The sequence below is a fragment of the Terrapene carolina genome, unplaced genomic scaffold, assembly GCF_002925995.2.
Source record: "Terrapene carolina triunguis isolate 2854851 unplaced genomic scaffold, T_m_triunguis-2.0 Scaffold198, whole genome shotgun sequence".
NCBI classification, from domain to species: domain Eukaryota; kingdom Metazoa; phylum Chordata; order Testudines; family Emydidae; genus Terrapene; species Terrapene triunguis.
The window spans coordinates 2,970,355-2,988,052 of NW_020664549.1; the positions used below are offsets into that span (position 1 = coordinate 2,970,355).

Below are 17,698 nucleotides of genomic sequence, written 5' to 3' on the forward strand. Positions count from 1 at the left end.
GCCCTGGAGAGATCAGGCTCCAGCACAGAAGCTGGCAAGCTTCCTCCACCCATACCAAACGGCACTGATTTGCATTGAGGTTACAAGTGCCAGAGCTGCCCTCGGAGACAAGTGAGCCCAACTGGGTGATTTCCCTTGAATGATGCAGCAAGACTGAAACCTGGGAGCCCCCGCTACACTCTCAATTACCCCCGACACTGGGCCAGGGACCCGTCAGTGGGTGGAGTGGGTCATGAGAACAGTGGGTAGCTTTACTCTGGTTCCCAGTTGGGGTTCCCCCACCAACCCAGATCGGCCTGCTAGGGAAGGTGTGTGACTGGTCAGCAAAGGGACGGGAGAGAATGAGGCAAACTGGGCAAGTCGCAGGTTTGACACCACGTGAGCTGGGGTGTCCCTACAAGTATGTCTACACTGTGGAGAAACACCCGCAGTGCTGAGTGTCAGAGCTCGGGGCAATTGACAGGGTCGCGGGGACTGGGCTGCAGGGCTAAAGACATCAGTGTAGACGTTCAGGATCGGGCTGGAGCCCGGGCTCTGTAACCCAGCAAGGGGGAGAGTTTCAGAGCCCGGGCTCCAGCCTGAGCCCCAATGTCTACATGGCTACCACCGGATTTGGGCTCAGACGCAGTGGCACGGGTGGGTCTTTCAAGTGTAGACGTTCAGCTGGGACCAGGTACCATACAAAGAGGGGCGAGAGCCAGAGGGAACAAGGGACACACTAACTCGGATCAACAAACCAAAGGTAGCGATTCTCGCCACTTTTCCAACACAGCTGCCACCTAGCAAACCTCTCATGTGCCAATGAATGCCAGCTGGTGCTCACTGGCTTGTTTACACGTTGCATCAAATTAGCTGTGAATCTGGCATTTATAACGGGTGTGGAATCAGAGCTGCCTGCTTCAGTATCTCCCTCCCGCTCACAGGAGAGGCAGCGGCTGCCAGAGCTCTCTGCAGCCCCAGGCCTTCAGGACAAATCAGTCTTCTGCCTAGCATGTGGGCAGCAGGTACCACCCACAAAGCCTCAGACAACCAGATCTGTGCTGCATCCAGCTCCCAGGCAAGGTGGCAGAGAATCCAAGGCATCACTCCTGATTTCCCCAGCCTTGCACAATCAACTACACCCAGTTCTTCCAGGACGTCCTAGGGTTTTTCCAACTCTGGGAAGCTGGCAGAGGCAGATTAGGGGTTTGTGGGGCCCTGGGCCAGATCAAGTGGGGGGCCCTCCCCATCCCTTCCACCTGCAGTCCCCCCCTCCAGGACTCCAGAAAAGGGCTGCGACGTGGGAGGGAAATCAAGGGGAGGAGAGTCAGTGCAGAGAGCTGCACAGATAGGGACAGTAATGGGTGCTTCCATTCATGCCAGGGCTGGATCTGTAAATTCAGCCCCATTGGCAGGGAGACATTGCTGGGCTGATGCTGTAGGGAAGACATGGGCTTGGGGAGAGACCTCCAGAGCCCAGCTGCTGCTTCCACCAGTCTTATACTGGCGCAAGTCCATCACAACAAAACCTCTCCCTCTCGCCCCCTTTGCCACGTGTATTTTTTTGGCCATGGGGGGTGGGGGAGAGAAGGGTTAACGAGAGACAGTCAGATCCCTGGGGCTGCCCCCAACACCCATGGTCAAGGCCCAGCTGGCCACGCACCACTGCTTATAGATCAAGGTGCTCACGCGGCCCGTCACTGGAGCACATGGTCCCCTCCGCTCCAGCCATTAATGGGTGTACCCTCAGCTGGGCAGTGAGGCAAGTCGCATCCCTCTCTGGGCCCCAGTTCCATATCTGGGCGTTAACCCCTCCCCCCCTTTTACAGATGTGGAACTGAGGCCCAGAGAGGGGATGTGACTTGCCCAAGGTCACACAGAAAAGTCTGGGGCATAACTAGGAGTTGAGCCCAGTCCTCAAGCCCCAGTCCAGTGCCTTCACCACAAAGCCATCTCTGCCCTGTTGCGACACACAAGAATTGTCTCCTGGGGGCTGGGTAACCAGCATTACATTGGGGTGGACTTAAATGAAATCTATCAATAACCCCCTGCCTTCTCACCAGCTCCACCTTAAAAAACTCAGAGCCCTGCATTTTCCACCTTAAGGGTGCCCCAGCCAGGTTCCTGCCAACTCCCGAGATGCACCAGGCAGGGGAGGTCAGACTCGGAGCTGTGCTCTGAACTGTAGCCACTTGGACTGTCTCTCCCCTCCACATGTGGGCTAGGGCTGGGGCAGCCTGGAAACCCTGCCAGACCCTCTAGCTGGAGACTGACTTCCCTGTCACTTGAGGGGGTTTTTCCCCTCCTTGAGCCAGCTGAGCCCCAGGTGCTTCCACTGGGGAGAGGAGGAGAACAAAATCCTCCCCTTCTACCCAGCTGCAGCCACCTGCAGGAGATCAGGGGGGCCAGGGAAGGAGCAGCCCTGGCAGAGGCAGGAGGTGTGGAGAGCGGAGGGTAGACAAGGCCCCCCTCCCATCACAGGCTGGCTGGCACCACGCAGTCCGAAGGGAGACGGAGGCGTGTGGCGGCAGGATCCAGGGAGAGGAAAGACGGTCAGTGAAGTCAGCCCGGGTGTCCCTACAAGCCTGCCTGGGAACGAGCCCCACCCAAAGTCTCTGGACCGGACGGAAAATAATGGGGTGGTTTGACTCATGCGGTGTCATGGCCCAGGGACTGGGAGGGGAGGATGAGCGCACGCTTCCCAGCACGTGGGGGAAGGGAGGAATGCCAGGCACATGGAGTCAGAGAACAAGGACAGCTGCAGCCCCACTGGCACACCCAGCTCTGTGCCACAGGGAGGGGGCTGAGCCTCACAGCCCCACTTGTACACTGGCTCTGTACCAGAGTGACAGAATGCACCTCACAACTCAGCCCTGCACCTGTCCCCCCAGAGCCTCACAGGCTGGGCCCCCACACCCTATATTCTGCTCTGCCACCCCACAACTCGGCCCTGCACCTGCCCCACCTGGGCCTGCTGCCTGCCATCCCCACTCCTCAAACACACAGGCTCTCTGCCACAGGGGGAGAGAGAGAGAGAGAGAGCGAGCGCGCGCCTTACAGCCCAGGGCTGCTGCCCCCTCCCCAGACCCAGCTGCATGCCAGAGGCAGAGAGCCCCCCCATGTCCCAGAGTCCCCACTCCGCAAGTTCCCATAACTGTTCCCCTCAACTGCTAGCACAAACATGGACCATGGGTCAGGTTTGTCTCCCCCTTTATGCCCATGCCAGGGGATCTGCTCTCCCTCTACCCTCAAGCAGCCCCCCTTTGGGCCACAGCAGGTGACTGCCACAGGCTGTGCCAGCGCAGAATCCAGTCAGTGCAGACCCCCCCCCCCCATTCACCTTAACTGCTTAGCCCCTGGCCTGGCAGGGAACTTGCTGCTCACACATACACGCCAGCTGCCCGTCTCCTCACAAGCCATTCCCGCCCTCTTGCTCTGCCCTGTTCCCTCTCCCCCACTTTCAATATTCTTTTCTTCACAGTCACCCTCTAATCTCATTCCACTAGTCCTCCTCCTGCCAGCAGGCACTGTCACACCCTTTCCCCTTCCAAAGGGGACCAATTCACCACAGTCCTGGGGGAAAGTAGAGCCTCTGAGTGACTGGAGTTGGGGGCCCACAGGAAAATGGGAGCATCCATGCCATGATGAGCCAGTGACAGGGTCACCTGCTGTCCTGAAATTAGCCAAACCATCCGAGATCTCCACGGCCCCCTCTGACATTCCAGGGGTGCAGCACTCTGCGAGCTCCCAAGTTTATTATGGTGCCATTGCTGGAATTGTGCAAGACTCTGGGATGTGGAGGAGGAAGGCTAGTCTTGGGATTAAGGCACTGGCCAGGGGTTTAAAATATCAGAGCTCAACTCCCTGCTCTATTGCAGATGCCACATGCGACCTTGGGAACGTCTGTTAGGGTTCGATTTTTCAAAAGCCCCTAAAAAGGGTTAGGCATCCAACGGCCGTTTATTTTCCATCTCTCACCCTGTACACACAGCACCGAGCACAATGGGGCCCTGATCTCAGCAGGGATCTCTAGACACAAGAACAATTATAGATTAAAAAAGGTGATAGACTCTTATAGGCCATCGCTATCCCCAGGACGTTTGCAGGTTAAAGTAGGAAGTAAAGGAAAGAAAGGGTTAATGGGGGGGGGGGGGAGGAGTTACAAAGAGGGAGAGAAGAGGTTCAAAAATAACCCACCTGCCACTTCGTGCATCAAGTTAACTGTGGCCATCGTCTCATTGTCAGGGAGGAAGGCAAGGACTAGGGGCAGCCAATCATGGCTAGGTGTTGGGTGTGACAGGGGAATGGGTTAGAGGCCTGAGGAGCCAGTGGACTCTAGCCACCATAGATCTGCCGGCCAGCGGTGTGAAGACGTGTGACCCCCGACTGGCAAAGCTGTGCTGGCAGAAGCCCTTAGCGTAGGTGCAGCTATATTGGCAAAGCGGCTCTTTCACCGGGGTATCTTGTTTTGTTCACAGGGATGGTTGCTACACCGAAACAAGGCACAGCTACGCTGGGATACCTGCATGCACGCTAGGAGTGCTTTGCCAGTATAGCATACCAGTGTACCTATACCAGTAGAGGGCTCTAGTGTAGACATGGCCTCTGGCAGGAGTAAAAGGGCACTGAGACTACTGTGGAGGGGGACCCAAACAGCAATCTCTCCCCCTCAGGATGCAGCATCCCCTTTCCACTCTTCTCCTGACTGGATGTGGCTCTCCTTCTCCAGGTTCGTTCACACACACAGAAAAACAGGTCAGGTGCCCGGCCCTGGCTCTTTACCCCTCCCTGTGCTCTTGCCGCTGCAGTCCTTGAGCACTGGAAAGGTCTCTCTCATGGCTTGCCTCTGCTATTCCCCATGCCCCACTGGGTTCTTTTATTTTGTATTGCCAGCGGGAAGATTTGCCTCCTCTACGGACGCTGGGGCGAGGTGACTGGCTGGCTAAGCCAGCCTTGGGCCCAGGGATCCCTGATTATGGGCTGGACTCTGCACGCTAGCTCTGCAGGCCGGAGGAGGGAGAGAGCGGGCCAGGGGAGGAAAAGGGGACTCTGGTGCGGTTATTGCCAACGAGTGAGCCAAGGCTGGATTTGCTGACACTCTCATCCCCCAGGGTAGATAGGAAAGCGAGAGAAAGACTCCCGTCAAACTGACTCACAGAACAAACCTTTGCTTAGAGCAACAGCTGCCGCGTACAGCTCCCTTTCCCACCCCACCTCCCTCTCCACCACAAACCAGCCTTGCTCCAAACTCAGAGCAGAGGGTTAATGCCACAGCAGTTGGCCAGCTGAGGAACAGAGGGACAGTAGTCTACATGCCTATGAGATAACACCCAAAGGGGCAAAGGACTGAAGCAGCTAGGAGCTCAGGAGGAATCCATTCATTGCCGCAGGGGGACATTCTTCGTCGCCTGGCAGCGGGGACCTCCTTACCCTCCCCTCTTGGCACCAATGCGCCATCTCCTCCACATCCCCTGACAGTCACCGGGTGGTTGACTCAGGTCCCACCACGAGCAAGAGCTGGCCAGAGCCCTGCTTGGCTTAAACACAGAGGGGCCAGTTTGCAGAGATGACTTAGCAGGAGGCGGCGGCCCCCGCATGGCACAGACACAGCCAAACTACGCTCCACAGCGCAGAACAAAATGATTCCCCTGTCAGTGTCCCTTGTGGCAGAGAAGAGAGCTGTTATGACTGTACAGGGGGATCTTTCATGGAGGTTGCTGGGTAGACAGACCCTCTGGTTCTCTAGCTCCCAACCACACAGTCCATCAGGGCCTCTTTAAATATCCACCTGGCCCAAGAAGTCATGGAATGCTTTGGGATACACAAACCTAGCAGTGAGCTCTTGAGCAGGGGTCATTCTGAGCCATGAAGCTCAAGCTTCAAAATGCGACGATTCTAATAGAGAGCCGCGTAGGCTGTGTGTGAAGAACCCTCAATGCTCAACTGTCCTCCTGAGATGGGGTTCATAGAGTGGGGACAGGAGCTGGACTCTAGTGCCGAATAAAGCACCCTAGTATTGACCCGGGCAATCTGGACACCCTAGGAGAGTCTCACTGGTGAACACCCTCTTGCTGAACCCCACGATTCAACATTTAGGGAGACTGGACTTGGACGTAGATGCCTCGAGATGCGAATATGGCCTTTGCCGCTAACAATTTGTAGACAAGATTTAGCACACACGGACGTTGTCCCTGCCCAAAAGCACCTTCTGTTGCAATGCAGGGAAGAGCAGGAGATGTAGTGCAGGGAGTGAGACTCCCTGGACGTGTACATTCCCGGGCAGCCAAGCCGGAATTCAGCAGTACTAGAAGTTGCCCGCACAGGGCTCCTATATTTTATACATCAAGGCAGAAGGTCCCAGGGGACAAATTGTATCGGCAAAATAGATTCTGTAGCTTCCTCTCAACTTAAGAGGATGTTTCCGTGTTAATCCTAGGGCTTCCATACAGCTCTGTCACTGCACTTCCATCCTCACCTGCGGCTCTCTGGGCTATCTGGTCCTGAGACCCCAACCCCACTCTTGCTGCTGCAGCTCAGTCCTGATCTGCTGCTCCCCCTGCTATTCCAGGCCAGATTCTCTCTGGACTGGAAGGATCCAAGAACAGCCTCTCAGTCATTACACTCTTCTGATCCCAGCAAAAGTCAGAAGCACAGGGGCTGCCGCAATAAATGAAAAACAATGGGCGGAATAAAGATTCGGAGAAGATTTGGCCCAGAAGTGGCCAGCATGTCTAACTGCGGTCGAACCTGGCCTCATCCCTGCGGCTTGCTGATCCCAGAGGTGGGCCCAAGCTGTGGGGGACAGAAGGTTCAAGGGTGGGCTGTTTGGAACCAAAGCTTTGGCTCAGCCCAGGACAAAAACAAGGGCCAGCTGCAGAGCATGGAACTGAACTTGACCAACATGCAAAGGGTCTTGGCTCCTGGGAAGCAAGTTCAAGCTTCCCTCCAAGCTCTAATCTGGAGCTTGCACAGGCATGGGGTACAGGACTCCACAGAGCTGGGCTGAACGTGTACGGTCAGAGGAACCCATCTGACACAACCACCAATGGCCAGGACAAATGAGTCACAGACCACCCACGACTTCCCCTCAGTTTGTGCAGTATCTAGCAGGGTGGGGCCCATTGCTGACTGGGGCCTTTGGGCGTCACTGCCATATAAACAGCACATTAACCACCACCACCTCTTTGCACTCAGCAGGCGAACCATGGGGTTCCTTTATGGACCACTTAATAAAAGGGACTGCCTAATGGAGGTGGGTCCTGAACACTGGTTAGCCTGTATCTACTTAAAACTGCTAGATCTAGGCAGTAGCCCCAGTAACTGAGGGGGAGGGGGTAATGACACTCCATAGGCTGAGTTTTAAAAAAAAACCAAAACACTCTGTGCTCCTCATTATTAATGGTTTATACTGCAGTAGCACCTAAGACCCCAGTCACGAACTAGACCCCATGGTGCTAGGTGCTATACAAACCCAGAAGAGAGCTCTTTGGGGCAGAGACTTACACTTTAACAGACAGATGGATACTGATCCCCAGCCATGCTGGAGGTCCCATCAGGAATCCATCTCAATCTACATTCAGGAGCCAACATGACACCTCGGGCTGGATTTTCATAGGTGTGAGCACCTGCAGCTCCCATCAACTTCAACTGGCACTGTGGGTGCTCAGCACCTCCTGAATCAGCATCTCAGGCTGGGCTCTCAAGTACTGAGGTTCCCCCAAATCAGCAGCAACTCTTGAAAACGCTGGCTTCACTAAGCTGCCAGTGAGGGGAGTCCATTCCCTTCCCCCAGGGCTGTACTTCTCTGTGCAGAGAGCATTGCCATCTACTAAATCTATCATGCTGGGCTATTTACCCTGGGCCTGCAGGCTCTCTGACCCACTGGTTGTTTCCCTAGCCAGTCACTGTGGTGACATTATCTGGATGAATCAAGCTGTGCACAGGCTCTCTCATGGAATGCACGCATGAGGTTTACTGAGATGCAGAGGAAAATGACATCATTACAGTCTACCATGCTGCTGGCTATACTGTCTTCCCCAGCCCTGAGGACATGCCTCTTGCATCAGGGCCATCGATCACCTCAAAATCTTCTGTCACAGGCAACAATGATGAACAAAATTTCTCAACCTGTCAAGATCCAAAAGTGAGACAACAGAAAAAGGGGCCACGTGGGAGGATCACAGGAAAAAGCAGGGAACTCGGCGGGATGCAGCACTCCAGCCTTCACTGTGACCTCGGCGCTGGATGGAAATAAACCCAAGTGAGAGCAACACTGGGGCTGCGTGGGATGGAGGGACATGCAGGTCTGGAAACAAGGGAGAGTCAACAGGCAAAGAGACGGGGAATTAGGACAGCTGCCTTTCAGCTCTCTTCCCTGCAAACAGAAATAAGAGCACAGCACAGCATCTGAGGTGTAACCCCCCACCTCACCATGCATGTGCACACACCGCTTGGCGTGGGAAACATTCCTTTGTGATCTGAATTTGGCATTTCCAAACAGGATGTCCCCATCCCTCCTCCCCGCATTACATCTTGTGTTGTCTTCCCTTCTCCCCACCACACCTTCCCGTTCCCAGGCACAGCTGTGAAATATGCTAATCCAGCACTTACACCACAACATGAAGGAGCTAAGAATAACAAGTTCTCAAAGCGAAGAAAAAACGCCTGATTTTGGAGTCTTGCCCTTGCTAATGCAGCTGCCATCTGCGCCGATCCCCTCTGCGTACCGTAGGCAATGGCCAAGCCTATTCAGCCAGCCCAGTCCCTACCGCTTTAGCATTAGCTCCCCTCCTAGGAATCCTTGTCCAACACACTTCATTGGTGTTAAAAAGGCACTTTCCTTGTCTTTTCCTCCCTTTTCTCTGCTAGGGCCACCAGCTACCCAGCATGCATTGAAGTGATCCTACCTCCTGCAAGCCTAGATTGCAGGATCCTCAAAAGTGTTTGGGGCTAGGGAAATAAAAATAAATTATGGAGTGCAATGCTCCAGTAAACACAAGCCGGGCCTGTGAGGCCGACTAGAATCATCATCAGCCCCCCAGCATTACTTTCTAACACTGCAAGGATCACATTTCTATTGGGAAGTGTTCTGGGGGGGCTCAGGCAGCAACCTGGTCAGCATGGCTCCCCACCCAAGGGTTCCTTGGTTTTACATGTAGACCTTATGAGGCCCTTTTAGGAGCCTGGAGAATTGGTGAGTGGGTGTGTCCAAATTAGAAGCATCCCCTGTAAGTGTCTGCCTCTGGGGAACAGTTGGTTACATACACAGTTGTTCAGGACACTAGTGTGTGAGCTTTGCAAGGACACGTGACAAGCTCAGCTAGAGTCACAGCTGTCTGGCTGGTAGCTGGACTTGGCTGCTGAGTTCCTAACCTACCTTTTAAACTCTCCTTCACCACTATCCCAAGCTGCCCCAGCGTTATCCCGCTGTTAGCGCCATCAATTATTGACCGGCAGAAACGGTGGCGCAAAGCTCACGGGCACCAGGCCAGCTGCGGAAAGGAATCCCACAGCTTTTAACGCTTCCTGAACTACTCAACCCTTCGTCCAGTCCCTCAGGTTTGGAGTCTGCATCCCACTTTGGGGACCTGGCAAAAAGAAGGGAGCAGGAAGCTGCAGGGAGAATGTGACTGGATAGTCTTGTGATTAAGGCTGGAACTCTTGAGATCTGGGCTCTACTCCCAAGTCAGTCATTTAATCTCTGTGCCTCAGTCCCCTCCAGCTGCAAAATGAGGATACTACTACTTCTTTGGGCTGTAGTGTCTAGTTAGATTGTAAACTCTTTGGGGCAGGGACTGTCTCTCACTTGGTGTACAGCCAGCACCCAACACAATAGGGCCCCGATCTCGGATTGGGCCACTTAGGTACTTACCATAATCTGATGGATGCTCACAACTACTGAGCCACGCAACTACATGGGGAGCATAGGCCTGTGGCCTCCAATTTGCAGGCTTAGGCCTAACAAGACTGCATATTCTAACCCATCACTGACCAATAACAGGCAAGATCAGGAACAGTTTCCCTCTGATCCTCCAGAGCACACGGGAGCTTGGGAGAAACCGCTCCCGTTTCAGTCCCTCTCTGCTAACCTGCCTGGGCCAGCCCAGCCACTTACCTTCTACCGGCGACGTCTTCAGCCTCTTGCAGATGTTCTGCACACCCCCGTACGTGTCATTTATCCTTGCGACAGCCTCGCCGCTCCGAAGCTCCATGAGGGTCCGCAGATCGACCAGAGAGCAGCCGAAATCCCCTTCATGGCTGCCCTCGGTGACCGAATTCCCAGGATGGTGGTCAGCAGCGTTGTTCGTCATGTTGCCAAAACAGCGCGAGTTGCAACAGACGCGAGCGGAAAAACGCTGGCTCCTATTTGTTCACCTCCCTCCCCTGAATGTCCCGCAGGGGACACAGACGGTCCTTGGCAGCTCCCAGCAGCCGCCTTAGCTCCACGGCCCCAGAGAGGACTGGATGGTGGGGCCTTGACAGAGAGGAGAATCCTAGCGGAGGTGCCAGAAGTGGGGAAGCGGGTGCTTCCTTCTACAGCTTCCCAGGTGAAGCTGGCGTGACTAGCTGAGCCCAACTTCTCCAGATAAAGGTGTAAACAGGATGTGCATGTTACCGTGGAAGCGACCTTAGCAACAACCAGTGTGTATCTCTTGGAGAAGGAGGAAGGTTCCCTGGATACCAGCGGCAACAGGAGCTGCAAGACAGATTTAAAACAAAAATATCATCATTAGCAAGAGAGCCGAGACGCACGTGCCATGGAACGGGGGACCGAGAGCCACGGTGCTAGGGACGCACCTATGCAAGAAATATTGGGAGGCAGCAAGGTCTAGGAATAAGCAATGGAGCCAGGAACCCCCAGGTTCTAATCCCACCTCTACCCTGTTTTAGGGCAGGATCTTAAAGGGGCATGCCCAGTTTAGCACTAGTACAGTCCTTTTCAAGCTGGACTGTTAGCTAGCAGAAATGGGTCTATTATTTGTATTACTGGGAAGCGTAGGAGCCTTTCATGGTCCACGACCCCATGGCGCTAGGTGCTGTACAAATACAGAACAAGACAGTCTTCACCCCCAGGAGCTCAAAATCTAAGCTCCGCTGACCTCAACAAAACTATGCTGCTAAATGCTAGCTGAGGATCTGGTCCTTCATCTCTCGATCTCAAAGCGTTTCAAAGTGCATCAGCATCACTGGCCGAACTACCCAGCAGGGAAGATTGAGGGCCCCCAGGATAAGTGACTTGCCAGTTGAGTCAGGGGCAGGAAGAGGACCCAGGTGACGCTCTGCTCCATCCACAGCTGTCTGGCCCAAAGCAGAGAGGAAGAGAAATATTTCCATTCATTGGTTTTAAAAACAAAGACTTCCAGTGGAAAACAGCTGTCTCTTACACACCCCTCTGCAATGCCAGGGACGCCCTGAGAATCTGGCTGTGAAATGGACTATACATAAAATGTGAAAATGACTCCACTGATTTCTCCTGTCTGGAAGGGAGACACAGCTAAAGACATAAACAAACATAAATGTGGACAAATAAATTGGAGCTTAAAAGGCCTGTTGTTTTTAAGTTATTGAGTGGATTGTCAGTTAACATGGGTAAAACAACCCCAAACATTTAAATACAGACAGATTTTTAGACTTCATCCCTTTGGCGTCTTTGCCTGACTTTCCCCATCTGTACAAGGATTACTAGCTCTATGACCATTACCTAGAATGGGGCAATGAGGAGGAGAGAAATACTATGACTTATTCAGCAACGAAGCCCCACGTGCAGATGACAGTTGAGTTAGAGTCAGCACCAGCTGTATCCTGCATGGAAGGGAGAATTCCAGAGCAAGTCTCAGTGGGAAGCTGGAAGGGGGAGGGAGCCTGAAATATTAAAACTGGGGAGGATTCAAGAGCCCATTCCAGATGGGCAGAGAAATCCACTTCAGTTTCTTCTCCTCCTAATTCAGGAGGAGGAAGTCCTCCTTCCCCCTGGCTCTAGTATTGGTCCGCTAAACGCCACTCACCTGCAACAGTTCTAGGGAAATGCTGGGACGGAACATCATACACTAATTGGATTCCAAACATTTGGGGGCCCCAGGCTTTCCCTGCAGTCTCCAAGAGCAGAAGCAGCTGGCAAGGAAGGGGTCAGGGGATTGAACGCTTGAGGGTGTCCCCCTCCCCAGATTGTTAGAGGGGGCTTTCTCCACCCACAGTCCAAGAGCACCTGTGCCTTCTTTAGTGCTTGGACTCAGGACTGCAGTCAGCTCAATTTCACTGACCCTGAAAATGCATGCACAGCACAGGCTTATCTCAACTGCCATTTGGGATTTCTTCAGGGTTGCATCTGTCCTGAAGCGGGACTGGGGAGACCAGGAAGCTCACAGCAGCCTACCTACCACAGTCCTATGACGCACCCGGTTTCTTAAACTGTAAGCTCTGAGGGGCAGGGGCAGAGGCTCTTCCTATGCATTTGAATGGGGCCTTTGGGCATGAATGCAACACAATTAGATAACACTCTACTTAACGGGGGGGGGGGCACTAGAAGCACAAGGATGCAGATGGGCAAATTGGGAAGGAGGGACTAGGGTAGGGTATGCTGCTAGGAACTGTCCACTGTTGGAATTGTTCACCCCATCCCCTTCCCTTCTCTCTGAACGCAACATGGAAAGTCTCAGTCTCTCTGATGCGCCAACTCCCTCCATAAGCAACAGGATGGCAGAGATCCCATGGAACCAATCCCCTGAGGCAAAGAAGCACATGATCCAAGCTGCATTCTCAGAAAAACCATCCCGCTAGGCCAGGGAGTGGGGTGTTGTCATGACTCCACCCATCCCCCAGCATAATTCAACTACTTGCAAGGAAGACAGGGACAGACTGGGCTGTGGAGATTAGCGATAAGGAAACAGGATAAGAGAAGACTCTGGGCTGGTGGCTAAAGATATGGAATCAGCATGCAATAGAGCAGGAGAGAGAGACTGATCTGGAGAGAAACGCTCTCCTCACTTGGGGCAGAGAACCTGACAGATGCTGTCTGTGTGCCCGCAAATTTAGCCTCTGAAGGGAATTTTAAGAGTTGCTACAGATGTCAGGTATGACAGGGGCAGAAGTGTCTTCAAGAGATGCCTTTGTGAGAACAGGGTCACCCTGGGGCATTCCCAGAAACACAGGCAGCATCATGTTAGTGCAGGAGAACCAGGGACAGAGACAGAAAGGGAAGCCAGCCAGCTAAGTTAGTGTCACAAACACCCAGGCTGAGCAAGACACCCAGAGCAGACCCAAGCAGCACATGGGGAAAGTGGGGAGCTGTAGCTACTGTCTTCCAGGAAACCCCTGCTCCTTTCACTGCTACCACACCTCCTCCTGTTTGTTCATCCTCCTTTTGAATCTTTTTATAAGCCAAGGTCCCAATCCCGCACACTGTCCCATGCGGTTGGATCTCAGTGCCCATGGGGGTCCAGCCAAGCAGAACAGCTTGCGGAATCTAGGCTTTTGACTGTAGATTCTTTGAGGCAGGGATGGCCTTGGTGATCCCTGCCTGAACAGTGCCCTGATCCCTGACCGGGGACTCTAGGTGCTACCATGAATCAGGGACCACAGCCCCACTGTGCTGGGCCCTGGACACACATGGATGACCAACAAATTGCTTGTTTAGGGGAAGGAACTCTAATAGGCCATTACTACTTTTCAGGGTCCCCCTTAAAAAAGTAGGCCGACCTCAGGGATATAGAGTCTGCCTCCCCCCAGCCTTAAAACAAGAGACCCCTTAGGGAAGCCTCTGAGGGGAGGGGTAGCTCAATGGTTTGAGCATTGGCCTGCTAAACACAGGGATGTGAGTTCAATCCTTGAAGGGGGCCACTTAGGGGTCTGGGGCAAAAATCAGTACTTAGTCCTACTAGTGAAGGCAGGGGGCTGGACTCGATGACCTTTCAAGGTCCCTTCCAGCTCTATGAGATAGGTATATCTCCATTTATTATTAAGGCCTGCAGTAGGTCATTGGTATGGGACGAGGGGGGCAACTCTAGGTCATGGCTTGGTGCTATAGAAGAAAGCGCATCTGTCCATCCATCTAGTTGCTTTGCCATCCCCCACCCCACACAGGCATGCAGGAGCCTCTCTAGTGGAGCCGTTACTCATCTATCATTTAAGGGCGTTAAAGCTCCCTGCGGGAGGAGGTACCCGATGGCAGATCCAATTAAACAGACCCCTGCTGATTAATAGCGTGTTGGGGTAGGGGGGGATTATTTTTCCTATTTTTTTCCCTTTCATAGCAAATAACATCTTCTGAAAAGAGCTAAGAGGTTAAGAGAAAGGCAGCTAATTAATCCTGGAATTGCAGAATTCATAATTACCCCTGGAGGAGCCTGCAGAGCACCTATCATTATCTCCCCAGATTCCCTTCCTCCTCTGAACTGGAGTGCCAGGGATTCCTCTCGGCAGGTGGGGGGAGGGGGGAGAGAAGAGAGGAGAAGAGAAAAAACCAAACCAGACTCCCGGGGGAGGAAAGAGTCTACTTACACTCCCACGGCTCTACTCTGCATTGCTGCCCAGTGGAGTGGAACCGTGGTCCTAGAGGGTAGGGCACCGAACTGGGAGTCAGGAGACCTGGCTCCGCCACAGACCTGCTGGGTGACCTTAGGCAAGTCCTGTTTCTCTCCCCCCCCCCCCAAAAATCTTGTCAGCTCTACTTTGACTGCAAGCTCTCCAGGACAGGGACGAGGTGCATGTACTGTGCCTGCAACACTGGGACCCTGAGCTCAGCCGGGACTCTTCGCTAGGAAGGACAGACCCGGGGCATGCCCGGGAAATACGCTCCCACTGTGCATCCGGGTGTAGCCGGGATGGATCAAAAGCAGTTTTCAGTCTCCTTTAAGGACCGCCACCCCCTCATCTGGGAGTCCAGGTGCAAGCTCAGCCTGGGCACACTTTGACCCATGAGGTCTACAGCTTCACACTGCCCCGGTGACACTCTTACGTATGCCAGGTTCACCCTAATGGGGGGAGTGGGAAGAACCCCACAGTAGGTTTGCCCCAACCATGCAGACAGCAAATCAGGGGACACTAAGGTAACACCCACCTAGCCATGTCATTCCAGGCAACTTACATGTCAAAGGCCCAATCCAGCCAGTCCCCTCTCGGGTGTTAAATATTAAAGCTGGAAACTACTAAATGTACATGCTCAGGGTGCTCTGTGGAGCCAGACAAATGGCCCCAGAGCCCCTGCCAGGGACAGAAAGAACCCCATGGGGTGGGGTGACCCTCATGAATCTCCTTCCAGCCCCACCGTGGCCAAGGAGAGAAGGAGGAAAGCCCGAGGAAAGCTCCAACAGCAGCGCTCTAACAAGCATCTAATGACTCCGGCATTATTCAGCCAACTGTCCCTAACTCTCCTAATTAGTTTCCAGAGCCTCTAGGCACCAAGGGGGAAGCTGTTCTTCCCTAGGGTCCCTTCCTCGGAAGGGAGAGTGAGGTGGAGAGCGACAACGGGAGGGAAAGGCAGTGGGGAAGACCAGAAGGTGGCTGCAAACAGCCCGAACACTCAGCTGCTGGCAGCCAAGTGCAGAGACGCCACTGCACAAGGACAAAGCCACTGCACAAGGCTACATCCTTCCACCTAGTATAGGTCATGTGAAGCAGGGGGTGGACAAGAGGGGCAGGGATTCTGTTCCCCAACTGACCCTTCAATAGCCCAAAGGAAGTGGAGAAAGTCCCCAACAGGTGAGTCTTCTTAATTGGTATCAGAGGGCTCCTAGCACATTTGTCCCCCGATTCAGGTAGGATTAGGGGTGGGTCCATCAAGAGGTGGTTCTTCAACCAGTGGGTCCCTGAGCTGGACAGGACTGAGACCTAGGAATTCAACTGTCTCAGAGCTCTCGGGGTTGGGTGAGACTCAGAGTCTGGCTTCTGATGAATCCACCGTCATCATTTTGCAATAGCCTCAAGTGGAGAGTTCTAGGGAAAAGGGATCCATCTCCACCCTCTGCATCAGCGCCACCAGCATGCCTCCCATGACCAGCAATCCCCTCCTTTCTGCTATTCCTGCCCTGGGCTTCCTCTATACAGTTCTGCCGACGCGCCTCACTCCCGACCTGCTGCTCCCCTCTGCTATTGCCTTCTTATGTCTCCCCCTGCACCACCCAGTCCAGCTATGCCAGTGCCTCTTGGCTCCAGTTCCCTGCTATTCCAGTCCTGGGACACCTGCTGAGCAGAAACAGCCAACGGTGCTGCCTTGTGATGAGCCAGAGTCACCCTGGCAAGTGAAGGTAAACAACTCCCTTGAATTCACCAGGGTAAGCAAGCTTTAAATCCAGATCTCCAGGGCTAAGTGCCCTGGACTGGGGCTAGGAAAGAAGAGAGGGTTGGAGGAGGTGTCCTCCAGATGGGCATCTGTGTAGCAGAGGGGTATGGCAAGTGAAGGCTTCCTGTAGGTCAAGAGAAGACTAGGGAATAAGCCCTAGGAGGCCTACGCTAAAACACCTCTGCATTAAACTGGCCTTGATACCCTCTGGTGGAGCAGGGTCACAGACTCTGAGCCCATCTCTACAGCTGATCACGCCCCAGCCCAGCCACATCTGCAAGCGTAGGGGCAGGGATAGGGCAGAAGGGGGGAAACATTTAAAGGCCGGGTAAGCTGGGGAAGGGTGGGCGCTGGCTGGGCAGGCACCCAGTGGATGTAATGCAGGGCTGGCAGCTATGCCACAGCCCCGCTGGCAAGGCTGGGTTTTATGCGGCCCGCTGCAGAGGCATCAAAAATGGGAGATGGAGATTTAAAGCCAAAAGGCTCCTTTCAAATGAGGAGCATGGGGTCTGCTGACAGGGGACGCCAGCACAGCAGCAGGCTTCTTCCTTTCTCCACCTGGGTTGAGGGGAACAGGATTCAGGGGAGGGTGAGACTGGGTCCCCCCTAAAAATCATTGTCATGTACCGCCCCAAATATACATACACAGCCCCCTCTCCATCTCCACTAAACCCGCTTCCCATCAGACTCCTGCCCCCAGCCACACCCCAATCACTCCCATCCCATCACCCTTCCCAGCACAGTCACAGTCGGTGTGTAGCCAAGTGAGAAAGGAGAGAGGGAGGGAGGAAGGGAAGTGTGTACAGAGGGAGTGAGTGTGGGGGTGTGGAACAGAGAGAGAGAGAGAAGCTGGCAGGAGCAGGAGGAGGAGGGAGCGACTGATGAGGAATGATGGAGCTGATGCAGTGCTGCAGACAAACCTGCCCGGAATAATAAACGGCTGCATTACACCTCCAGCATGGCAGAGGGAGAAGACGCTTACTGGCATCAGGGAGACCGGGCGCCCCTCCCAGGGGCGGAAAAGCAAGAGGCAAGCGGGCAGAAGCACAGCTGATGGCATCTAAGCACCATCTCTCCACTGCAGGGACCAACACAGAATGGCCAGTGGGATCTGGGGCCCAGACCTCTTCCTAGGAATGCAGGGCATTCCCATGTGAGAGAAAGGGAAGTTACACCTGGGCAGGAGCAGGTGAGGGTGAGAGGTAGCCAGAGAAGTTAGTCTCTCTAAAACAGTCAGGCCCAACCTAACATCCAGTAAGTACCTGTCAAGGGGGGCATTTTCCCCCTCCCCTCTAGACAGGGCTCTGGGGTCTGCAATCACAGTGCATGGTTTTATTTGCCTCTCTCCACAGCTCCGAGCTCCCCATGCCCCTACTAGGGGCTTCACTCCTCATGAGGACCCATGTCCCGGGGGGGGGGGGGGGGGGGGGAGAGGGGCGCCCC

The 17,698-nt window shown here is 54.1% G+C and overlaps 1 protein-coding gene across 5 annotated transcripts in view; it reads right to left on the reverse strand.

Moving 5' to 3' along the window:
* LOC112118445 (plasma membrane calcium-transporting ATPase 4) overlaps positions 1–17,698 on the reverse strand; it is a 98,413-nt gene that overhangs the window by 40,887 nt on the left and 39,828 nt on the right. For all 5 annotated transcript variants that reach the window (XM_024216770.3, XM_024216767.3, XM_024216764.3 and 2 more), the window contains exon 2: positions 10,094–10,675. In XM_024216770.3, coding sequence (XP_024072538.1) covers positions 10,094–10,289 — 196 coding nt within the window. In that variant the 5' untranslated portion in view covers positions 10,290–10,675. The remainder of the gene's footprint in view (positions 1–10,093; positions 10,676–17,698) is intronic.